The 26705-nt window shown below is 32.4% G+C and overlaps 2 protein-coding genes across 2 annotated transcripts; one reads left to right on the top strand and one right to left on the bottom strand.

Moving 5' to 3' along the window:
• Nucleotides 1–269: 269 nt before the first annotated feature.
• Nucleotides 270–17862, bottom strand: LOC146540538 (retinaldehyde-binding protein 1-like). The gene is made up of 5 exons (XM_085201193.1): nucleotides 17729–17862; nucleotides 5447–5549; nucleotides 3341–3532; nucleotides 2605–2857; nucleotides 270–2192 (listed from the first exon to the last, which is right to left on the bottom strand). The coding sequence occupies exons 2-5, from the start codon at nucleotides 5536–5538 to the stop codon at nucleotides 1833–1835; spliced, it is 897 nt and encodes a 298-aa protein (XP_085057319.1). The 5' UTR covers nucleotides 5539–5549; nucleotides 17729–17862; the 3' UTR covers nucleotides 270–1832.
• Nucleotides 7527–26705, top strand: LOC146540537 (uncharacterized). The gene is made up of 12 exons (XM_085205194.1): nucleotides 7527–7617; nucleotides 19555–19847; nucleotides 20465–20639; nucleotides 20997–21193; nucleotides 21710–21848; nucleotides 22170–22297; nucleotides 22659–22902; nucleotides 23547–23837; nucleotides 24076–24221; nucleotides 24694–24835; nucleotides 25825–25958; nucleotides 26552–26705. The coding sequence occupies exons 1-12, from the start codon at nucleotides 7527–7529 to the stop codon at nucleotides 26663–26665; spliced, it is 2094 nt and encodes a 697-aa protein (XP_085061320.1). The 3' UTR covers nucleotides 26666–26705.

Raw genomic sequence — 26705 nt, 5'->3', positions numbered from 1 at the left:
AATATATTAAAAAATAAACACATTTTTAATAACATTAAAAAAATATTATAATATACATTTATTTTACATAGTATTTTGGTCATATTCTGTGTATTCAATGATTATTTAATATCTACAAACAATTAAAAAAAAAAGAATGTCATATAATAGTTTTATCGTTATATGCAAATTCCAAATTACTTTTCAATCATTATTTATTATCATTTAACTATTGAATAATTTTCCATAATAATATTTAATGTTTTAAGAAGACATTTAAAAAAAAAATATTTGTGTTTATAAATTTATTTATTTGTGCTCTATGACGAGAGATGATCCAAACAAATTCAGCAAATAATACGAATAATTTTATTACAATCTTCGCATTGTCAAAGGAATATCAGAATAAATTGTTATAATTTTATTACAGTATTCAACTTCGTCGTATACATTTCTAAGATAACTGGGGCTTGCCAAATTTCTTCCCGGCCCTGCCAAATTGCCTACAGGCCTAATGTATACGTACAAAAGTTAAGTTTTTCGTAGAAATATGTCTAGTTTTTATTATTAATTATTTTTAATACATTTTTAATAAACGGATGGCTACGGTAATTTTAATGGTGAAATAAAAAATTATGTACAAAAAGATAATAAAAATGTTACATATTTAAAATTCTTATATATAGAAACGATTTTTTAACAGATGTGGCCTTGTGTTAAAACACTTCACCCCCCCACTTTCCGTCTAATTCTGTAGGCACCGCGTGCCATTCAATGGCAGAACTCAACAGAGTGAAGAAATGAAAATATTGAATATATAATTTCCTCGAGTGGGCATCGAACCCACAGCCTATCACATTTGAAGTCATCGCTCTCTAAAACCCTGTATATAATCAGGATGAAGGCCAATTTAGGTATTATTGCAAAAATTTAACCTCAGTAAGCTTTAACATCACATAACGTGGACCGCAAGTCGAGAATCCATTACGAAATGTCGCTTCGTCTCGATTATAGAAACATGGCTGCGGCTAGCATTGCTCATTCGTGTTCATATGTAAAATAATTTGAATAACTACGAAAATTCATTTGTTTACTCTAGTGTCGAGATAAAGCGCGGCGTTGAGTTACGCCACTCAACACGCAATGCCTCCATAATCTCCTGAATTCGGCGGAAAATGAGGAACGGATTGTCTTGATACTAGGTTCCCTCTGCCTACCCTGCTGTGTGCGGGATAGAGCGTGAAGCTGAATCTACACTTTTTTTTAATATAGACAAAATAAATAAAGGCTTTAAAAGAATAATCAAAATAGTTTGTAATAGCATTTCATTATTAATACATTTGTTTGAAACATGTTATTATTAGTGTTTTTTAAAGTGTAATATTTATTTTAAAACTTACAATAAAGGCGGGTAACTAGAGTATATTCCATTAAAAAGTATAAACTCTTATTAAAAATATTATTTGTTATATTTTCAACATTTAAAAGATTTCGATAATAAATTCTTTATAAGTCTCCTTATAAACGTGTAGATATCATTCTAGTTCCTAGTATATATTAGTGCTAATAAATCATAAAAAAATATTTAAATTTTCTAGAACATATTTACATATCTATTTACATGTACAATTGAGCAATCGCATTCAATAAGTTTACAAATATAAATTTTATAAACTCTATAGTAAAATTTTTTATATAAATATCAAGATACTAACGAAATTTATTCAGTTTTATTAAAGAAAAAAAAATAGCTAAAACAAAATTTTAATATTATATAAAACAATTGAAAAAAATCCTCATAAAATTGTAGAGAAATATAAACAAGCTGACAAAGCAGTTATTATAATAAGTAATCAGTCAATATCCAAACTTTTAAAACTACTGGTGAAACTGGCGAACATACCTTTACTAGGTTTCTTAATTCGCTTTTTCTCATCTACTTTGAATATTTCTGACTCTATTAACCAATCTCTATAATTTGATTCCATATTTTTCCTTTGTTCTTCATGTAATTGCTTCACTGGGGGCTGAGCACCGCCATAGTCTTCTGGTAGCAGTTCCACGTCGACAACTGACCCTGGACCTTCTGATGAAAAGTTCAGGAGATTCAGCAGGTTGGAATGTATGAGGGGCTTCACGAGACACATGACTTGGTTGATGAAAGAGACAGTGTGCACCACGTGGATCTTCTTTAGACGACACGGATGGGCATTCTGTAATTAAAAATATTCATGGCTAGTATGCTACTTTATTGTTTTTTAAGGTCTCTTTAAGTAACGATGCAAAATATATTTTGGTTTCATGTTATATCCTGTATATTACAGGGTAAGAAGGGCCCAGAGTATAGACACTCTGTCTTCCACTTTCTGCCCAATTTTGGAAACATCACGTGTTGAATGCCTGGCGGAACTCAACACCTTGTTTTGGATTCTTACCAGAACAAAAAAATTAAAATAATCCATTCCCTAAGTGGGGAAAGCTACTCGCCTTATAAATGTTGTGTCGTTGTGTCAAGATAGCGTCTTATCCCAAATATATTTTTTTTGTAAATAAACTAAATTATAAAATTTTCGTCAATTAATTAAAAAGAATAGGCTAAAATGACTACAATTTCAAGATCCGAACCTGAATATAGTGCATGAACGCTCTCAAAGCTGGCAGGGTGACCCTAGTTAAATGACCAAGGCTGCACCCTTTCATGTCGAAAATGACAATGTATCCTTCTGAGAGGCGGTCCTCCGAAAGTTTGACGTCATTGAACATGCAGAACACGCGCACCGCGTCCGCAAAGTTTAGTTTGCTGTAGTCGGTGTCTGCAAGGCGGTAGAGCAGGATGTGGTGGCCCTCCTCAGATCGCTTGGGTAGAGCCACCATGTGTCTGGAAGTATAAATCGATTTTTACTTCTTTTTCTTTACTTTCCCATATGTTATTTTACATAGAAAATAGAGATTCTTCGTGTTTGGTTAATTACAAACATTGCGTATTGGATGATTCCCAAAAACTATTATTTTCTTCATCAGAGTGATGGATGATAACTTTTGATCACAGACGACCTAAACTTAAGCTTATTGTTATATTATAACAAAATTATAGAAAATCTGTACATAAATTGTATATTATTACCGCAAAGTTTTATCTAAATCCGTTCAGTAATTTTTGCTTACAAGTGGAACAATCATTCTTCCTCACAATTTTTGGTGGTACATTAAAAAAATAAAATTTTGGTAGTATTTGCTTTGTTTTTTTAAATATTTTCTCTAAACATAAAGTATAAATATATCAACTTATATTAAAACTTAAGTAAACAACACTAGGTTATTATCTTATTTACGTCTAAATAAAATAAAGTAATATATTTACGTGATTTCCAGGATAGTCTTGTTTTTCGCCAGCAAAGGATCACGATTGGTAAACAGGTCCGGACTATTATTTCGCAATGTAAAATAGCATTCTATAGTTTCCTTTGTTTCCTTCACTTTATAATAATTGGAGTGAAGAAAAAGAAACACATATTCATCCGATATGTATGGCAAATGTGGCTGACTCTTCATCCTGCAAGAAAAAACGCAATTATTATTAAAAATTTTTGGTAATATAAAGAAAAGTGAAAGTTTTGAAAGTTTCAACTCATGAAACTTGATAGTAACGCAATGAATATGTAATATTGGTATGGTACTCTAAAAAATAGTTGAGGCCTGTCATGGTGCAGTGGCACAAGTGTGTTTCTGTAAATACAATTGGTTGTGGGTTCAATCCCTACTCGAGGAAACGAAATATTTAATATTTTTATTTCTTCGATCACTTATCGAGGCAAAGCGTGGCGTTAAGCTACGCCAAATGGGGGAACGCAGTACCTTAACACGCATGTTTCCTCCGCCTACCTACTATGGGCGGGATAAAGCGTGAATCTGATCTGACATGAAATATCTACGTAAAATATTATTATATACACTGCGCTTATCTACTTTTACGAACTACTAACAATGTTAGGGGTCGTACTTGACCCACCAGTAAAATATGAAAAATTTAAATGGTAGCCACCTACAAAACAAAAATAAGAATAAAAATGTCAGTATTAAAATAAAAGTAACAAATAAAAACTGGCAATTCAAATCGTGCTCTCACCATTCAGAGTTGAGGAGCTTTATACAGAAAAATATTCACTTCAAAGAAACTCTAGAAAATTATACTCCAATTCTTTTTTAATACGTCTTGGGTTTTAAATGCCTACTATGACCTAATTTGTATCAGACCCTGACATATTGCATGAGATAACGCAGTTGATTAATGCTCTTTCGTTTCAGATCTAAATGAAAATGTACAGATATGACCTTTAATTATTATTCGGTCAAGTGCGAGTCGGAATCGCCCACTGAGGGTTTCGTATCAATTTCAGCATGGTCAACGGAAGGTAAACGAAGAGTAAAGTAAGGCATATGTACTCATTTTGTAGGAAATGAACTACAAAATATAAGTTTGTAATGTTTTTTTTCCTATGAAATACCTATAAATATTAACTTTCGGATTTTTCCGTTTATTTGTAATGTAAGTTGTTACTTCGTGTCAAAATTCATAGCTGAAAGACGGGAAGCACTCTTATAGTGTTATACTCTATAGGTTTAGATGGCATAAATGCTCATATCTTTTGATATTATCTGAATATTTGATATAAATTTCCGTTTGTTACCTCCACACAATCTCAAAATAGACCGGGTTAAGGGTTCCATTTTTACTTTTTGAGGTGCAGAACCCTAAAAATAATAATTTGTTCAATTTATCAATAGATTTTTGGACTGAATTGGAAATGCTAGTTTTTGAATATTTTTTTCTGCAATTTTTATATAGGAATTATATTATAGTAAACGATAGAAAGACAATATATAACGACGCAATTATACAATACGTATTTTTTTAAAATTTCACTTTAGGTATATACAATCTATTTTAATTGGTATAAATGAATATATATTCTTTTTAAAATTAAACTGCACTATATGACGTGAACTATTATAACGTATATGACGCAACCTTAAGCTTTCCACATCGGTAGCATTTGGAGAAAGTGACTGTTGGAATGCCATTCGTAATACTAATTTACACATATTTTACTTTATTATTATAATAGCTTTGGATTAAAATTTGGAAATTATACCCAGCTATTCACGCTGTATCCCGCACACAGCAGGGTAGGCAGAGGGACCCTAGTGTTAAGGCACCCTATTCCCCACTTTCTGCCGTATTCTGGAGACATTGCGTGTTGAGTGGCAGAACTCAACGCTGCTCTTTGCCTCGACACCAGAGCGAAGAAATGGAAATATAAAGGTAAATAAATATTTCACTTCCTCGAGTGGGGATCGAACCCACAACCGTCGCGTTACAGTCACACCCTTGCGCCGCTGCGTGAAGCTGATTTAATTTTAATTTTTAATTTACCAGTTATTATAATTGTTCCTTTATCCAACTTACCACTCTCGTACTTGCTGAACTTCTTCTTCATAGCCTTCAGGAAGTGGTTTCAGACCGTTCAGGAATGGATGTGAATATTTGGTAGCCGACATGGCTGCACAACCTGCAACACAGAAATCCTATATAAATATTTTTTGTAAGAAATGAACAAACTGAAATAAATATCGAGGCCAGTTGTGATACGCCAATCAGATTTCGGCGGAAGTGTGAAGGAGTGTCTCAACACTACGTTGCCTCTGCTAACCCTGCTGTGTGCGGGATACAGCGTGAAGCTGATGTCTTTATTTAAATAAAACAATGATATAATATATCGGTCGAAAACATACATTCATAATCAATTAAAACCACCTTCTTAATTTTAAATGTGGTCAAGTTCAAGGAGATCGTTTGTGTCAATTAATTGAATTATAATCATTGAATACTTAATGAAACTGTTATTGACTTACAAAATTTTTACATATTTATTTGTTTATTTATTGTTTTTTATGGTCGGTAGGCAAAGGGAACCTAGTGTTAAGATACATTTTCATCTTCTGCTCAATTATTTGAAAAATAGCGTATCGAGAAGCGCAATTCAACGCCGCGTTTGATTACGGATTCAGGAAATTAAAATTAATGGTAATTATAGTGGGGAACGAACTGTCACTGTATTTTTATTTTTGTTCAAATATATTGAATAAGGAAGGAATAGATTTCATAATAAATTTATTTAATTTTTGATTGCAATGTTATTGTTTTTTTGTCGAACCCTTAACCAGTCGTGTTTATAGTAACACTTTGTGCCCTGCGCCACGACTGGTCTCATTTAATACATTTAATTTAATTTAGTTTTAATAAATAATATATAAGGCACAATTGTTTAGTAGCTAGCTTACTAACTTCATCTCCTAATATAACCTGTCAAACTTCTTTAATTGACCAGCTATCGTTTCTAGGCACTAGAGCTAGGCATACAAACAATCTTTAGCTTCGCAAGTATGTCTTGTTTATAAAAAACCTACTATAAGGAATACTTAGTACATAAACAATACAATGTGTTTCTTTGTCTATATATTATTCACACGACCACAGATTAAATTACAGCGAAAATAATAATAATAATCTTACACAGATAAAAAAAATCATAACGTACATATATTTATGAATTACAAACGGTTTCAAAACAAGGTTCCCTCTGTTAACCCTGCTGTGTGCGGGATACAGCGTGAGGCACAAGTGTGTGTGACTGTAAACGCACATGGTAGTGGGTTCGATCCCCACTCAAAGAAATAAAAAAATAATTAAAATTTTCATTTACATTTCTTTGCTCTGGTGTCGAGGTTAAACGCGGCTTTGAATTGCGCCACCCAACAAGCGATGCCTCCAGAATTCGATGAAAAATGGGGAACGGAGTGTCTAAACACCAGGTGCCCTCTCCCTACTCTGCTGTTCACCGGATACAGTTAGAAGCTGATTTAAATTTATTTTTTATCTATATAACAACAACTCTATTCGCCTGAGATGGTTTGGTCACGTTATGCACCGGCCTAAGAACTATGTCGGATGTAAGTGCCTTGCTATATCAGTTTCTAGAATGGGACCTCCCGGATGCCCAAGGAAGCGCTGGTCGTGATGCAGGACATGAGAGCCAATGGTCTAACCACCGAGGACGCAAAAGACCGTACAAAGTGGAGTATAGCCGGGATAAATGCCAGGTGGAAGAAGATAACAACAACTCTATTGTATAAAAACTCAAATAGCAACATGGCGGCATAACTTTTGCGTGCAATTGTAAAAACTTATTGTTACGCGCTCATCAAATTCGTGTACGCGTTACATGATGGCCAGCGATGCGAGAATTCATTCGAACATAACACTTCTTCATAATACTTTCTTCTTTAATTATATGAAATTGGGATATACGTGTGTGGAATTCTACTGTGGTGCGGTAGGAGCTGTTTTCATTAAGCGTAAGTGGAAGCAGTTGTGAGTTCAAATACTAAAATTTTAAAAATTATGATAGATATAGATATAATTGCCGCTATTATTCCAGTTTAGATTTGGCAAATTTAAATGAAATAATAGCTTAAGCAGCTGCAGAATGGCAGGTATTAGTGAGGATGTCATGGTGAGAATGAAGAAGAAGAGTGATGAAAGAATGGTAAGAAAGATTTATGAGGGAAAAGAGAGCGGTAAGAGAGGTAGGGAGAAAGGTTGAAAACACAGTATCAAAGATACTGGAGGAACGTCACGTCCGGAGGGTATTTATGAATAGGGTGATGACAGTGGTTGAGGCGAAAGAGGTATGTAGATACCATATCGTCTGGCACTCCGTACTCTCTGGCTTCCCCGTAATCCCCCCATCTTAAATCTATAATAATAATATTAAACAGTTATATTCCCTTATTACATCCTTTAAATTGATTAAAAGTTCACTTTTCCGCAGCGACTAATTATTTTAAATTTCAGAAGATATATAATTATAGTCTTCCTAGTTTATACAAGTTTTTAATAATTAATTTAACATTGAACGTTTAAAATGTTATTTTTCACCATTCAGGTAAAAGTCGAGGTTAAACTCTTTAAGACGGCGACATCATGAGAGATTAAAAAAGGGTAAATGGAGGTAGTGAATAAATATGTACTTTTTAAGAAAAAATCTTATATTTATTTTATATTAATCATGTTTTTTCTATTAATATGTAAAGGGTATTCCCCTTTATACCATTTCTTACGAATATTATATAGGGAAATAGTGCGGAGGAAGGAATATAAAATTTGGCACGATTGTCATAAATATAAAGATAAAAAACATTTTTATAGAAATAAAAAAAGCCATATTAGAAATTCGTAGGTAGGTAATTATTTAGTGGCACATGGGCACAAGCGACTATAAAACCGACAGTTTGTGGGTTCGATTCCCACTCGAGTAGATTCTTCAAGCTTTTAAAAAGTTAATTCAAATCGAATTTAATACTCAAAATAAACCTTAATTATAATATAACCTTTATTGTAAGGATATTAGTATTTGCAAATTATTTGTACTCATAAATTCTTAATACATACGAGTATGTAAAAATAATTTTAATATTCATAATTGAAGGAAAAGGGACAAATGAATATTGAAGATGTATATTAAAACATTTCTTATATATATTTACAAAAACAACAGTAAACGTGCCTGTAAACGATTTTTTCAAACTTTAATTCTGTACTTCAAGCTAAATTAAATAATGTCGACATAGAAGTAGCGACAAAGTTATAAGCTTATAACTAATCTTACAAAATTTATAAGAAACGGATTACTCGAATATTTTGCAAACTTATTGTTGTGACGCCGTCATGGCGCAGCGGCACAAGGGTGTGACTGTAACGCGACGGTTGTGAGTTCGATACCAACTCGAGGAAGTGAAATATTTACGTTTATATTTCCATTTCTTCGCTCTGGTGTCGAGGCAAAGCGCGGCGTTGAGTTCTGCCACTCAACACGTAATGCCTCCGGACTTCGGCAGAAATTGGGGGACGGAGTGTTTTAACACTAGGTTCCCTGCTGTGAGCGGGATACAGTGTGAAGCTGTTTTTTTTTATTATTGTACTTTGTATTGCATATATCTATATATATAAAATCGAAAGGTTACTCACTCATCACGAAATCTCAGAAATTACATGTGCTAGGAATCTCAAATTTTGCATAGGAGTTATTTATAGGACGTAGGTGCTCGCTAAGACGGGAATTTGCAATATTCGACTTATAAAGGGTTGTTTTTGGGGTTGAAAGTTTGTATGAAACTTCGTTACTACAAATGCTAGGAGTCTCAAATTTTGCATAGACGTCGCTAGGACGTAGCCATGGGAACAGAAATTAATAATAACATAGTTCACGCGGGTGAAACCGCGAGCGGGCCGCTAGTTGTATATAAAATGTACTTATAGTTATATTATAAAACCTTCAACTTTGCGATACTACCGAAGGAAGGGCATTGATTTGATAGTCACGCTGGAGCAAAGATAACGGAACATTGGCCGTTTACAATATTATTACATAAATGGTCTCTAACTTTCCCAAGCTTTATGAGTGGAAACTAAATCATTATTTTAATTAAAAAATATTCTATTAAAAAATATTCTATTAAAAAATATTTAATAATATAATAGTTTTGGGGCCAGTTGTAGCGCAGGGACACAAGTAGTGCCTGAAAACGCGACTGGGTCGATACTCACGCAAGAAATATTTATTTAAATTTAGTATAGATGCAAAGCGGGGCGTTGAGATCCGCTACTCAACACGCAATGCCTCCAAAATTCAACGGGAAGTGAAGAGTAAAGTGTCTTAACACTAGGCTTGCTACTCTGCTACTAATCTATATATATAAAATCGATAGGTCACTCACTCATCACGAAATCTCAGAAACTACATGTGCTAGGAATCTGAAATTTTGCATAGGAGTTACTTATAGGACGTGGGTGCTCGCTAAGACGGGAATTTGCAATATTCGACTTCTAAGGGGTTCTTTTTGGGGTCGAAAGTTTGTATGAAACTTCGTTACTACAAATGCTAGGAGTCTCAAATTTTGCATAGACGTCACTAGGACGTAGTCATGGAGACAGAAATTAATAATAACATATGTAGTTCACGCGGGTGTAACCGCGAGCGGGCCGCTAGTAACTCATATAATAAATTATCATATGCATAGTTCTAGGCACAAAAATAAAATTCATTTGTTGATACCCGTTAATATGATTTCTTTTTTCATTTATGACAATATGAAACAAATCTACATTAAAATAAGCATACTCCAATATAGATATTATCTGTAATAATATTTATAATTTAATAAAAATGTATTTACAAAAAGTTCATGAAAAATATATATATATATATATTAAGTAATACTTATTTAAAATATATATAACATACAAACTATACTATAAATATATTTCAATAAACATAGATCAAACTTCAAGATCAATCCTCAAACCTGTTTGAGAAGCCGCATCAAAATGAGACCAGCAGACCTAGCTACCTACATTCAAGTCGTTATAGTTCACTGGCCAAGTAATACAGGTATCGTGACCATCACGTAACCACCACGTAACAGGTAGTTCAGCCACCACGCTTCTTGTTTTAAGCCGATTTATATTTCCGTGTTTACATTTATTGATTACAATATAGCTGCCAACTAATGTAATAGATTGTACCATTGATTTTGAAAAGAGCAACTGTTGAGTTTCTTGCCGGCTCTTCTCAGCAGAACTGCCTTCCGAACCGGTGGTAGCTTTTTGTTCATATGTTCATTCGACGATTCAAAAGTGCTTATAATAATTGCCTATTTGAACAAAGAATATTTTGAATTTGAATTTGAATTGACTTCTAAAATAAATATATAAATCAGCTTCACACTGTGTGCACATGGTAGGGTAGGTAGGAACCTGTTGTTAAGACACTCCGTTCTCCACTTTTTGCCTGGCTTTAATTGCTTTGTTGCCAGTGCGATGTATGAGAACATTAATAATATACCACCTTTACGTACGGCTTCGCCTCCACTTTTCTAATGCGAACGGCTAAAGAGTGGAACTCCCTGCCTGCTGAACTGTTCCCCGACAAGTATAACCTGGCCCTCTTTAAAGAACGAGTGAGTAGGCACTACCTAGGTAATCATGCTCCACCATCACTTACCACCAGGTGATAAGTGTCCATAGCGGACAAATGCTTGACTATCTACAATAAAAAAATAATAATAATTTATTGTCTCTTGTGGGAATCGAACCCACGACCGTCGTATTTCAATCACACCCACGAGCCCCTGCACCACGACGGTCTCTAGCATTAGTGGTAATTCGATAACAAAATATATTATATTAGTTCAATAATATTGATTGATAGATTGCTATTTGCATACGCGACATTAAATTTGTAAAACATCATCAATCAAAAATGTATATTAATTATATAGATATATGTAGAATTGGTAATGTTTATTTTATTGTGTAATATTATAATATTTTAAATATGTCTTACATATAGATATATATTAGTTTCTCTACAGGGAGTTTACTAAAATTGTGTCATTTTTATCTCAGCTCTCGTATTCATAAATCATCGGAATATGAGTCCGAATGATTCCCTATTTCGTCTGGCGTTCCACAAGGTTTCCAAATCGGCCCTGTTTGCTTTAATATTTTCATTAATGACATTGGAAGCTGCTTCTTATATTCAGAAAACTGCCTATTCATCGACGACATGAAATTTATTAAAACGATAAAAAAATCGATCGATGTTTTTTTTACTCGAAGAAGTCTTGCTCTGGGTGTTGCTTTAGATTACTTGTTTCAGTTAAATATCCACATTGATGTAGAAGGCCTTCATTCAAGAATTAATTTTGTATTAAGTTATTGCAAAGTATTTAGAATTCCTAAAACCGAAATTGCTCTTTTAAAGCTCTAGTGGTCTTGAATACTATAGTGAACTAAGTAAGGAAGACAAAGAAGAAAGAAGAAGAAGCGTTTCTCTGGCACCTTTCTTATCAGTGCAATATAAGTATATCACTAACGACTAATAACATTTTTTTTCAACATGGATTCATTTCACAATAGAAGATATCTTCTTATACCCTGGGATCCGGCCGTTGAATCCTGCATAAACGAGTTTTCTTAATTAAACCTATATTAATGAATAATACATGATTAGTAGAACAGATTACACCTGGGTTGCCTGGAAGAATCCTGCCGCAATCACCTTTAATTTCATTTTTTCGTAACTCGTTTTTGGAGATAATTGCACCAATACGTTTTTTATATGAATCGCACATCATTTGAAAGATAATCGCATAAGGAATTGGAAAATTAAGGGTTGCCAGCTCTCAGTCTGCCGCAAGTCTAGGGTTGCCTGGTTTAAAGATGTCACTAAATGTTAATAATTTGCACTCATGTGTTTTTTTAATGAATTATATATCAAATTAAAGCTTATTTTTTTCTGAACACTATAAAACAGGGTTGCCTGGAAAATTCCTGCCGCAAACTGGGGTTGCCAGCGTTTGAAACATTTTATTCCGGTTCCGTTTGACTATGAGAATAGACGATGAAATGCGCGGTCTGCCCCATGTTTTAAAGTAAAATATTATATAATAGAAGGTCAATCTTAAAATCAATGTTTATTCTAATTGTTCACCTGTTAAATGATGATTTTAATCATATTAAGTACACGTAGAAAACTATTTAAAGATGAAATCATTCTTATTTTTCAAGTAAAATAATAATCCATAATATTGAGTCTTCGCAAAATTTATTTTATAAATAATAATATTTAGTTAAATAAAAGGGTTATTTAAAACAACTAAATTATTTAATTAAGTAAATGTTTACAAATATCGATCTACTATAAGGTATTAATTACAACATGTTTCCTTAATATAATGAGAGGTGACAATTATCGCGGATATTTTTTTTATTAATTAAGAAAATGTGGAAAATTACATTTCAATAAATAATCTCTCTCTCTCTCTTCGCCCTCTGCTTGTTTGATTTGACAACGCCGTCCGTATCCGTAGAAAAAACTATGGCGCCCATCTTTTTGGTACGAATATTTACGTTTTTGCAAAGTAAATGAAAACTATTCAACTAATAAAAACTATTAAAAAATATAGATTAAAAAATGTCGCTAGCAAGAACTTCTCCGTCTATGCTGATAGTTTTTAAGGTATTTAGGTCTGAAAGAATTGTTCTTATAATTATAATAAAGCGTAATCACTCACTAACGTCCCTAACTTAGTATAATCAAAACTGAGGCAACTCCCACGGCCACAATTGTCTACATTTTATTAAACTATATAATATTAAATATTAAAGTATACTTACGTTTTGCATTAGAAAATAATTAAAAAATACTTCTTTATATTTTTGTTTTAAAACAATGAACTTTTTGTAATACTGTAAATGTTAACTGTGCATTGTGTCACTATTTAAAAAAATGTCACTGTATTTAAAATTCATTTTTTGGCGAAACAATAACATAATTTTACACTTTTGGAGAGATTCCTTGTTAAATTCTATCACATTTTCACTCCTGCCGCACAAAAAACACATCTTCATTTTTGTCAAGTAAAAACGTCTTTACTCCAAAACGAAAGGTAAGTAACTAAGTAATATGCTCAAAAACAACTCATTTGGCCATCTGCACTTTTATTGCATTTAGAAACAATACATCTTCGAAAATAATATTATTGCATTTGGTTTGCTTTGTATGGCGCCGCAAAATGTTTATCTATAGTAAAAAATAGCCAACTAATTGATATTTGCCGACTCTTGGTCATAAACCGTAAATAGCGTTTATTAGTCGGCATTACTGTCGGATTTTCTTCGAATTATTTTGCTAACTTAGTTTTGTTTATTATAATTCTATTATATATATTTCTTTCCTATGCAAATTATTAAAAATTGCGTGAGAAAAAAAAATTGCGGCAAGCCTTGTCAAATCAAACAAGTAGAGGACGAAGAGAGAGAGTTCATTGAAATGTATTTTTCAATATAATTAATAAAAAAAATATCCGCAATAATGGTCACCCTTCATTATATTAAGGGAACATGATGTATATGTATATATATTAATAGTTTATAGTAGATCAATATTTGTAAACATTTATTTAACTAGATAATTTAATTGTTTCAAAATGGTAATTTAAATTAATAAATAAATATTAGTATTTAGAAAATAGATTTTGCAAAGACTCAATATTATAGATTCATTATTTTACTTTAAAAATAAAGATGATTTCTTCTGCCCCATGATCTTTAAATAGTTTTCTGCGTGTACCTAATATGATTAAAATCATCATTTAACAGGTGAACAATTAGAATAAACATTGATTTTAAGATTGACCTTCTATTATATAATATTTTACTTTAAAACATGGGGCAGACCGCGCATTTCATCGTCTATTCTCATAGTCAAACGGAACCGGAATAAAATGTTTCAAACGCTGGCAACCCCAGTTTGCGGCAGGAATTTTCCAGGCAACCCTGTTTTATAGTGTTCAGAAAAAAATAAGCTTTAATTTGATATATAATTCATTAAAAAAACACATGAGTGCAAATTATTAACATTTAGTGACATCTTTAAACCAGGCAACCCTAGACTTGCGGCAGACTGAGAGCTGGCAACCCTTAATTTTCCAATTCCTTATGCGATTATCTTTCAAATGATGTGCGATTCATATAAAAAACGTATTGGTGCAATTATCTCCAAAAACGAGTTACGAAAAAATGAAATTAAAGGTGATTGCGGCAGGATTCTTCCAGGCAACCCAGGTGTAATCTGTTCTACTAATCATGTATTATTCATTAATATAGGTTTAATTAAGAAAACTCGTTTATGCAGGATTCAACGGCCGGATCCCAGTCTATTAATTGTCTAGTTTTATTAAAATTGGTGAATGAATTTCATGACCGTCCACAATATGAAGATATTACGCATACCAGCTCCGGCCAAACTGCCTAGACGTGGTACGACCTATGCACCTTAAGTAGAGGATGTAGGTACTTCTACCAACTTAGGTTTAATGGGGAAAACCGTTAAACCGGAATGGGGTCACCTTTAATGGGGAAAACTAAATAATTTGTTAATTCGATTTAATAATCGAATTTGAGCGGGCGAAGCCGCGTTTTAGTTACTAGTTTGGTTATGGAGGAAAAGTATTTGAATATTATAGATATTATAGATATCTGACTAGAAATACTTCTTCAATTATATTGAAGTTTGGCCTAACCGTGTTATTTTTAATTGAATTTTAACGATTTATCTTCTTAAACAGCAAATATTGTGGCTAGTTATATCAATCTAAATATTAATTTATAAAAAAGTACAAGTATAAAAAATATTAATATATATTTTTTTAATTTTATGTTTCAAAACATTATTCAAACCAAACATAAGCAATAAAAAGAAAAGATATATTTACTTCTCATTCTTATTTTCCACATCTCATATAATTTGATAAGCAGTTATACGCAAACCTATAATTAGGTGCAATTTCAGTTAATAGCGCACAGCACCAGGAAATAGCGGTGCTACGTGCGCCATTGTATCAGTTATTTCTTTTAATTAAATACAAAAAAATCGTATACAATTATTAATACTGACTTACTGAGGCCTGGGCACAAGTGTGTATCTGTAAATGCGACAGGATGTGGGTTCGATTCAACTCGTGGAAATATTTAAAATTTTTATTTTCCTGGCTCTGGTAATGAGGGAAAGCGCGGCGTAGAGTTTGGTCACTCAATATGCCTTCAGAATTCAGCGAAAAGTAGGAAAGAGTGAGATAGAGTATTTTAACTCTAGGTTTACAGGCTCCCTTTGCGTGCTGTGCGATGTGCCGAAATGCGTATAAATAGCTAGAACGTGTTATAATTTGCTAGGTACTTGTTAAATCTGGGCCCCAAATCGATTCCCAGACATCTAAAAAGCAACTCAAAAAAACAAAAACATATGTAAATCTATAGAAATTTCTTATTTGGCACAACACTATTTATGTCATTGCAACAAGAATTAAAGAAAAAATTCTTTAATCTAATTTAAAATATCATTAATTAATTTATTTAAAACAATTTTTAATCAATTATTGTAAATATAGAACTTATTATATTACAAACCAATAAGGCTGATTTAATTTCAAACAACAGTTATAAAAATACACTATATCATATTAATGTTGACACCACCGCGGCGTGACATTCAACTGCATAATAGTGTTGTGCCTAACTGAGCGTGATGATTACCAGCTTAAATTCTACCGGAATAATTTTTGTATCTAAACTTCTTACTTCTCTTCTTTTTCATTCGTAAAGTTTTGAAAATCTAAAGATTTTTATATTTAAAAGAAAAAAATAAAACATGTTTATTATGAACGTGAACAACCAACAATAGGTAAGCACGCAAATGTAAAGAAAAGCTGAAGATATATATATTAATTATTTATTAAACTTCACGATGTATCATAGAGTTAAGACACTCCGTTCTCTATTTTCCACCGAATTCTGGATTCCATTGCTGTTGAGTGGCGGAACTCAACGCCGCACTTTGTCTCCACACCAGAGCAAAGAAATTTTAAAAAAACACCTGCGTCACGTGTATCACGACTGACCTCAATAATATGTTTACTATATTATACTAAATAAAATATGCTTCTTATTCCCCTATAGTGACTTAAAACCCTTTTTTTTTATTTCTGCTTTCAGTTTCCAACGAAACAGATTAAAAAAAAATAGTTTTGTGTTCATAATTCAAATTGTCATCTATGTTGATTAATAGTCTGTGTAATTGCAGGTTTGTATTAATAATGACTGACATTTATAATTACCAACGTAAAGGCTGTACTAGTATGTATTATGTGATAAAGGAAGAGGTGAGGAAATGTTAACCGTCCGAGTTTTTGAAATAAGTTGAAATTGTTAAAGTTAATATCTTTTTTCAGCGTTACGCTATATCCCGCAAGCAGCCATAACGACGAAATGAAAATATTAAATAATTGTTTTCCTCGAGTGGGAATCGAACTCGACCCTGCTCTACGATTGACCTCAATTTAATATCTATCTTTAATGTAAAAAACGGGACATTTAATTAATTAAATGACTAATACTTATTTTGTACATATTTGGTAATGTAATAAACTACTAGTAATAGTTTAGAATAATATAAAGAAGATATGTATTTTATATCTTAGTAGAAACATAAATATAATAAGGCATGTCTAAAATAATTTTGACAATGAGTTATTCACAATTCGTCTACTAATTTCACCTGTTTCGTCTCACGTTCTCAATTTCTACAAATATAAACCGGTATCGAGCCTCCACCCAAATAATACGAAGCTTGTTCGGATCGTTAGGTATGCGAAGTTCAATCATCAAAAATTGTTATCGTAGAAAAAGTATAATTAATTTTCTAATAATATCTTGTACATAAATATTTCATATTTATATCATAAAATACAATTAATCTTTCTATAAAAATGTATATTAACGTAATAAAAACAAAATATAATATACGTTTAAGAAAACTGAATAGATTTTTGACAACAATTTGAATAATTAATAGTTAATCTAAATATAGTCCTAGTCACGAATTATTAAAAACAAAAAGAAACACATAATTTAAACAAAAAATATTTATATAAATTATGACGACCGTTCCGTAAATCCAACGAAGCATGCGTGTGCGTCTATAATCAAACGTCAACGGAACATCCGTTGATTAGTTGAAAGAAAGTGGCAACATAAATACATAACATATTACAAAAACAATATACTCACTCGAAAAGTCCTTTCCGTTGGAACGAACGGGTACACTAACGGGACGTGACGTTTCACTTGTTTGTACGTGCGCGTCCAGCGGCACACCGAGCACAACTGTTAACTTAAACCTTTTACAAATTAATGCTTGCGTTAAATTTACTTTCTAACTTCGATTTGACCAGGCCAGCCTCTTGGATGTGGTGGTGTGGACAATGAATGTCCATTCACAATAGAGGTCGCAAGTTCAAAACCTTCGCACTTAAATTTTTGCACATCATCTACATATTTGAAAAAATTCGTTCATCATTTTACATATGTATCTACATAAGCATTTATAAGAATTGTAAAAGCGACAGGTTGAGTTCGATTTCCACTCCAGGAAATTAAATATTTAATATTTTCGTTTGAAGAGCGTAGAGTTCAACGCAATGCTTCCAGAATTCGATGGAGTTTCTTAATTCTAGATACCCTCTGCCTGTGACTCTGTAGCGTGAGGCTGAAATAAAACCTTAATAAGAATTCACTTCTAATCTTTATCTCCATTATTAGAATTGGGAAGTTTTTGACCATTATCCATTAAATAACTTTCTATCATGGCACAACTAAATAAATATTTTCAATTTTTATTTTGAAACAAATGAATCTACGTTTATAGGAACATTATTAACCGTTCATTTCCTTAATGATTTAAATAAACAGTTTCATTGTTTAGTTAAAAAGGAAGCCTAGAAACGTACAAAATAATATTTTTATGTTTATACATATAATAAAATTGCACAATTTTTATGCATCTATAAGCTGCATACACATATAATTCAGTACTAAACTTCAATTGGCAATCAACTGCATTATATTTTTGAAGTGAATTCTCTTAGTAGTTTACATTTCCGTGGATATGTGGTGTTGGTATACTCTTGGAATATTTTTAACTATTTCTATAACACAGTTTTTATTTCATGAATGTGCTGTTCCAACTTTAAGTGTCAAAAAATGTAAGTTTTTTTAAAAAAAAACTTTTAAATATCTATTAAAAAGATTCAAATTAAATCAGCTTCAGAAATTAGTGTAACGACACTCCGTTCCCCACTTTCTGCCAAATTCTGGAGGCATTACGTATTGATTGGCAGAACTTTTGTTGCCTTGCTTTTGCCTTGACACCAGAGCGAAGAAATGGAAATATAAAGGTAAATAAATATTTCACTTCCTCGAGTGGGAATCGAACCCACAGCCAGCCGGTTTAACAGTCACACTTTGTGCCACAGTGTCACGACTGCCCTCTATATATCTATCTATTTAAATATATTTAAGAATTATTATTAAGTAGTTGATGCAATGATCGTGTATGTTATCTAAGTGTATAATATAATAAAAAGCAGTTTTCATTAGCTAAACTTAGGCTTCAAGTATTTTTCAGTTTGAGAGATAATTGTTATAGAATATTATTTCTGTTAAATTTCTTCTAAATGGATTTGTTAAATATCTTGATAGTTCTAGACAGAATCCACCAGCGAATTTTGCCGAGGTATAACCTGAATAATTGCCAAAAATGTCAACTTTTATGAATATAAAAAATAATTTAAGCTTATTTTTGTAAAAAAATAATATAGCTACCTCTACAACTCACTGCATATCTATTAAAATACTCTACGAAGATTTCTTTAATATATTAAGATTTTATTATCGATATCATTTATTCTTAGAAAAATACCATGTCTTAGATACCCTACTACTAAGGATTTTTTTTTATTTTCTATTTTGAACGTCCAATAGGTCAATTATAAGGTGATGCAGTTCATCCATTATTTTCGGGTCATGTATTACTTTAACATAATTATTTCTTACAGTCGACACGAAATTAATTGAAAGGAAACGCCAAGATACTTTAGAAATCTGCAGAATCTTCAACGAAGAGAATAGATTTCAAAACAACGTTTCTTATGTAGATTATAATAAATATAGTGATACTAAACGAGTCAAAAGAAATATTGGTAAAAGTCAACACGAGACTTCTGTATTGGACAAGGAAGACATAGTTCGAGTAGAAAATATCGTTGACAAATTGTATGACGATGTGGAACAGACCGGTGGTAAAGTTGCTTATAGGCGGAGAGTTTTAGAGAACCCAGCCAAAAAAAAGGTTAGCATGGCAATTATAATTAATATATGAATGAAAGTATTTGCTCGTTATTTATATATAATATGACAAAATTGTAACAGATTACGGTCTGTACATGGACAAATGAAAAAAATTGCTAGAGCCCAAAACAATGATTTTAATTTTTTTTTTGTGTTTTTCTGTGTGTCTGTTCACGTTTATTTCAGAAACGGTTTATCCGATTAAATGTAGTTTTCACTATAGCATTTTGGCAAGTTTCCCTTAATATTTTATATTTATTTTAATTCAATCGATTCATAAATAAAAAAGTGATGTCAATTTAAAATGTAGTAAAAAAAGCAAGTTCTACAAAAATTGCTATTTATTTTATAAATTGAAAGAAACTTTAGTTTTCAATGTATACATATTGGTTTCAAACGGATAATGTTATTAAGAAACAAAAGTAATTTATATAAGTAAATAAATATAGTTCAAGCGGGCGAAGCCGCGAGTGTGTGACTAGTCTACCGGTCATTACGGCTATCAGTCATTACGTTTTGCTATTTTATATAAGTATTTTTTTTTATTTCCTAATATACTATACTAAAAATGTCCAATTTATAATAATCTATATTTTGCATTGATGTTTTTGTATAAAGAAGGCGGGTGATCAAATACATAGACGTTTTAATTTCGCGCCAGCTGAGTTGTATGGACCCTTGCCACAAAAGGATGAAGATTCAAAGCCAATAGATACAGGTTCACCCAAAATACCCTGGATTAAAAAGTGGAAGTACGGCATCATACCATTTTTTATTGATTCCAATTCTTATGGTAAGGTATAAAATGATAACTAATTTATAATTTTAGTTTATACTGTTGTGTATAGATACGAGTATACTATGGACATTTCCTTTATTTAAAACGAAAGATAAGCCTGGATTGAACTTTGAAATATTGTTTTTTTTTTCAGCTTTACGCCCTATCCGCATACAGCGGGGTAGGCAGAGAGAATCAAGTGTTAAGACACTCCTTAGGTACTAAACTTTCCGCCGAATTCAGGAGACTTTGCGCGTTGGCTTGCTGCCATAGCGAAATAGTGAAAATGTTATTAAATAATCTGAGTGGGATCGAACCCACAAATGAGGTTATGTGGTTTAAAGGAAGAATGGGTCGTATTATATATTTCAGATTACCTTCTCGCGGATACCATTATAAAGGCATTTGACTACTTCGAGAAAGTAACATGCATTCGCCTACAGCGACTTCGAGAGCGACCAACTGACAAGAAATCAATGCAAGAAGTCGAGTGGCTCTACATCACGAACCCTTCCGGGGTGCGTCAATGTGTTCATAGTAATGAACGTAAACCGAACACTGGTGTACAGGTAAAGTTATGACTTTTCTTCTTTTAAATTAAAATATTTGTGTAAAATCTTTCCCGTACATAGCAGAGTAGGCAAAGGAACCTGGGAACCCAGTGTTAAGATACACCCTTCGCATTGAAACACTTCCGTTCCCCGCTGTTCCTTTGTCCCGTTACCAGAGCGCAGAAATTAAATATTAAATATTTCATTTTTTCGAGGGAATTGAGCCCAAAACTCTTTCGCATTTTCAGTCGCACGTCTGAGTGTAAACGTCACAGTGAGTCAACACGACAAGTTATGGGTTCGATTACCATTTGGGGAAATTAAATATTTAATATTTTCATTTCTTCGCTCTGGTGCTAAAACAATGTTCTATTGATTTCGGCCAATTAACACGCAACGCCAGAAAGCGGAAAGTGGGAAACTGAGTGTATTGACACTATGCTCTCTCTCTGTGCAGCGTGAACCAGGCAAAATCTTAATAGATTTAATAATTAGCTTATATTAATCGCGAGTTCAACTTTCTATACATTTTAGATGATGGTCTTAGGCTATGATTGCTTATCACAAGGAGAAATCATTCACGAAGTGATGCATGTTTTGGGGTTCTCCCACGAGCATACACGTCCGGATAGAGACCGTTACATAACTGTATTGTGGAATAATATAAAATCAGGTAATATCTATACTGTTAATATTATTAATGATATTATTATACACCTTGGAAAGGAAATGCTAGCTCCAGTCTGTTTCAAAGGTATCATTGTCACTAATAAATAAGTATGAATTTGGAAACAATTGATAATGGAGAAGAGAAAGGTCCTGCTGAGTTTCTTTCACCGGTTCTTCTCAGGTCTGGAGCTAAATGCTTTAGTGAACCGGTGGTAAATTATTTGACGTCCAAAAAATTAAGCTTATTATTATTTGACGTTGAGAATGCAAGTAAACATAAATTTAAATATAATAAACAATATAAAGTAATGCCATATTGTTATAGGATATAAAAAATACTTTGAAATAAGAGAAGACGATCCTCTTTCGAACTTTCCTTATGATTATGCAAGTGTCCTACATTATCCACAACGAGCATTCTCAAAGAATGGTCAATATACTATAATGACTGAGGTAAGTAAATCTATTATATTTTTTTTTAGCTTCACACTGTATCACGCACACAGCAGGTTAGGCAGAGGGAGCCTAGTGTTAAGACGTTCCCCACTTTCTGCTAAATTCTGGAGGCATTATGTGTTGAGTGGCAGAGCTCAACACCGCGCTTTGCCTCAACACTAGAGCGAAGAAATGAAAATTTCAGCGTAAATAAATATTTCACTTCCTCGAGTGGGGATCGAACCCACAACCGTCGCGTTACAGTCACACCCTTGTGCCGCTGCGCTACGACGGCCTCACAATCTATATATATTATTAAAAAACAAAAAAAACGATTTTTAAATTTTAAGGAACAAAATTAATTATTATAAATATACAGGGTGGTGTTAAAATTGGTCAAAGAGAAGCACTGAGTGAACTAGATGTTGAAAAAGTTGGAATGATATATGGAATAGAATGTGTTGAACGCAATAAGAATTATTTACTGAAGACTTGTCCAAGTGCTGTAAAAGATAATAAGAAGGAAAGTAAGGTCACTGAAAAAGAAATAGAAGACTATTACAATGAAAGAACATGGCAGTATGGGATCGTCAATTATAAAATAAAGGATAAATTAGAATTTAGTACGTTATCCATACCTATATTATAAATTCGAAAGTAACTCTGTCTGTCTGTCTGTCTTTTACGCAAATTTAAACCGCTAATTTAATTGTGATAAAATACTCATATAGGGATACTTGAGGGTCTCGGGATGAACATAGGATACTTTTTTTTCTCTTATTTTTATTATTTTCGATATATACCAATATATTAAAATACTTATTAATTTGACATGCAATTTATTCCGCCATGTTAATAACAAACGTCGTTGCTAAGCAACGGTTTGCAAAGTTTATTGTTAGAAAACGTCACCCAAAATGAGCTTGCTTAACGCACTCTCTATTGAAAACTGAAAATAATTTAATAAATATTCGTACAGTTCAAGCGGGCGTAGCCGCGTTCGGGTCCACTAGTTTTTCTATATATCCAATATGACATAATGATAATAATATAATAAGTAAATGGTGTCGAGGCAAAGCGCGGCGTTGTGTTCTGCCACTCAACACGTAAAGCTTCCAGAATTCGGCAAAAAGTGGGGAACGGAGTGCCTTTACACTAGGTTCCCTCTGCCTACCCTGCTGTGTGCGGGATACAGCGTGAAGCTGATTTTTTTTAAAGATATTTTTTATTATTATTTTGAATCTTGATAATTTATAACGGGTTGCAGCATCAGAAGAGAGGCAAAATATTCAAGCAGTAATGAAACATATTGAAAAGGAGACATGTATCGAATTTAGAGATACTACTATATCAAATAAAGACTCGGAGGAAGATGTTAAAAATAAACAGATAGACAGTCAAATAGATGAAAATAATAATGGAACTAGTACTACAACTGGCGGAGGAGAAAATGAGGAGAAATTACACAATAGCGACAACGAAGTTTTAGATGCTGAAGAGGAACTTAACACAACACTTCTTAGATTTGGTAAAGAAAAGAAAGTAAAGAAATCTATAGGTAATTTATTTTTTCAGTATGAACGTTAAGCAATGACGTGTTATTTTAAATATTTTATTTTTTTTTATATCATGTTTAAAAATTGTATAGAAGTAACTACCCCTCATTAATTTGATGTATTTATTTGCAACTATTTAAAATGTATTTTCTATTTAACAATTTGCCCTATTTAGTATTATGTAGATTTGCTACACAATATTAATAATAATTGTTCAATGTGGCTTTTTATTCAATAAAGAAGTAACAACGGTAAGGACAGAAAAGGTCAGAATTCCATTACCTCTTACCGCTTCGAGACGTCACGCTGCCAGCATTCTGGAAATAGTGAGGTCTTCAGAACCAGGCTGCCAATGTCCACCTCCTGGTCGTCCGCAAGGAAAAAAAGTATTATTTCAGTACATTTTTTTTATAGTTTCTTTACTGGTTTTTATAACACAAGCCTACTATGATAAAGTTTGACTGCATCGGACTGTTAACGATTGGTGTAGGTTTAATCTCGATTTGGGGAATTAATATTTTTTATTTACCCATTCTGGTAAGACAAAGTACGACGTTGACGTCCGCCGCACAAACACGAAGTGTCTTGACTCTCTACTTTACTAGATGCGAAATAATGCGTGAAGTTTATTAAAACTAAAAAATTAGTCACAATTATGTCGTTACATCTTATCTACTGGCTAGAAAAAAACCACAGGCAAACAGTTTAAGAAGCAACGGTTAGTTTCTTTTCCTAAATATATTTTTTCTTTATTTATTTAATCCAAAGTTTGAAATATATTTTATTTAACATAAAAATTACTTTTTAATACTTGCATTTAGGTTACGTAATAATGAATAAAGTATAATATATATTTAGGTTCTAACCATAAATTCGGATTGCTTCAATTCGGTAAACGATCTCCTGCACCTGTTCGTCCACGTGCTGGGCTTGGATCATCAACACAACATGCATGATAGGGATTCTTATCTACATATATTGTGGGAAAATATTTCGCCAGGTATATTTTTTATCTATTATTGTAAATTTAGTGGGTTTGAACCCCACTCGTTGGAATGAATTATTTTATATTAATATTTTTCGTTTTTCGCTTTAGTACAAAGGCAAAAGCCACTCAGATTGAAAATGAAAGTGTCCTAACATTAAATTCTCTCTGCCTATCCTGCTTTGTGCCGAATACATCATGAAGCTGAAAAATTTTGTATATTATTTATAGCTTAGTAATATTATGAAAATATATTTAACAAATATTGTACATTTTTTGTTCAAATAAAATGAAACCAAAATTGAAAAAAAAATCGGCGGAAAGTGGCGAACGAAGTGTACACTAGGTTCCCTCTGCCTACCCTGCTGTGTGAGAGACAACGGGAAGCTGATTTACTCGTAATTTTAATTTTTAAATATATCATAATATATAATATTTATAAATATAATTACAGCAATTATTTAGTGAAACTATTATTACGTATTATTTAACTAAACGTAGCGTGTATTATTACTTCAGTTGTTTAGTGTGATTATATAAATACAATAGTGTAGCCAACTGTAACGAACGACGCCTTATGTATTACAATTAAAAAACTGAATATGCGTATTCCCTGAAAATACCTACCTACACTTTTTATATTGCTTCGCCCGCTCGAAGTTATTGTTATATTATAGCTAAATTACAAAAAATCTGTAGATTAATTATAGGGTATGTGTTATTCTGTTGTATAAGCTATATTATTGTAAAATTTCATCTAAATCTGTTCAGTAGTTTTTGAGTAAAAGTGGAACAAACATCTATCCTCACAAACTATCACATTTATAATATTAGTAGGTTGCAAGGCCTCTTCACCTTACACGTTAACTGTAAGCGCGATAGTTGTGAGTTCGATTCCCACTCGGGGAAAAAAAATATTAATGATATATGAATGAAGCTATAATATAGCGTTAATCTGTAAAAATATATTTAAATTACTCTTCTTTTTTTCTATATTATTAAAGAAATAAAAGAAGATATGCAAAGGATCCTACCTCCGGCTGCCTCTGCCGGCTTCCCCTACGACTATCAAAGTGTTATGCATTATCCTTGGCTTCAAATTAAAGATGGAGTCACTAATATTATGTATCCAATTTGGGTAAGACTTTAATTTTAGGAGAACATAATTATGTATGTAACTATTTAGGTACTTTACTTAAGCCAATTGTGGCGCTGGGCACAACGATGTGGGTTCGATTCCCGCTGGTAGTAAATGAAATATTTATTATTTTAATATTGTTGCTCTAGTAACGACGCAACGCGCGTCTTTGAGTACGGCGGAAAATAGGGAACGGAAGTTTTTTAACTCTATGTTTCCTAAGGTTCCCTCTAACCTGCTGTGTGCAAGGTACAGCGTAAAGCTGATTTTAATATTTAGGAACATGAAGTAGACGAAATGTATTTATTTCAGCCAATTATTGTCGTTTGTAAAATACTCAAACTAAAAGTCTAGAAAAGGACTATGACGTTACTTCTTCGACATCAAATACCTTATATCTACCATTTCTCTGCTTTAGGAAAACAAGAAAGTGTTTTGGTATCTCTACCTCAGTGTTATAGAAAACAAACGTGAAGCTCTTGTTTTTAACCGACTCCTGTAAGAGAAGGAGGTTATCAATTCGACTGTTTTTTTTTATATAGTCTGCTTTTTTTATTACATTGCTTTATAAAAAAAATATTATTAATTCCTAGAACGACGGTTGGGCTATGGGACATTGGCAAGGACTAAGCTGGACAGATGTACAGAAAATAAATACCATATACAAAGAGGAATGTTCAAAACGACAAAGTGAAACGAAGAAATGAATTTTTTGGAATTTACATTTATTATAATTTCAAAAATGTA

Source organism: Heliconius melpomene, chromosome 2 (genome assembly GCF_056956725.1).
Source record: "Heliconius melpomene rosina isolate 202511_hmr_F chromosome 2, ASM5695672v1, whole genome shotgun sequence".
Classification (NCBI taxonomy): Eukaryota; Metazoa; Arthropoda; class Insecta; order Lepidoptera; family Nymphalidae; genus Heliconius; species Heliconius melpomene.
Note: the sequence above shows the minus strand (reverse complement) of the source record. Positions and strands in the feature narration are given on the sequence as shown.

Excerpts from the sequence above, each read along its gene's own strand:
- LOC146540538 (XM_085201193.1), bottom strand. The coding sequence starts at position 5,538 with ATGTCGGCTACCAAATATTCACATCCATTCCTGAACGGTCTGAAACCA. Across the intron at positions 3,533-5,446 it reads GTTCAGCAAGTACGAGAGTG|GATGAAGAGTCAGCCACATT; the intron begins GTAAGTTGGATA and ends TTTTTCTTGCAG. Across the intron at positions 2,858-3,340 it reads AAGACTATCCTGGAAATCAC|ACACATGGTGGCTCTACCCA; the intron begins GTAAATATATTA and ends TTATACTTCCAG.
- LOC146540537 (XM_085205194.1), top strand. The coding sequence starts at position 7,527 with ATGGCAGGTATTAGTGAGGATGTCATGGTGAGAATGAAGAAGAAGAGT. Across the intron at positions 23,838-24,075 it reads GAAAGTAAAGAAATCTATAG|AAGTAACAACGGTAAGGACA; the intron begins GTAATTTATTTT and ends TATTCAATAAAG. Across the intron at positions 25,959-26,551 it reads ATATTATGTATCCAATTTGG|AACGACGGTTGGGCTATGGG; the intron begins GTAAGACTTTAA and ends ATTAATTCCTAG.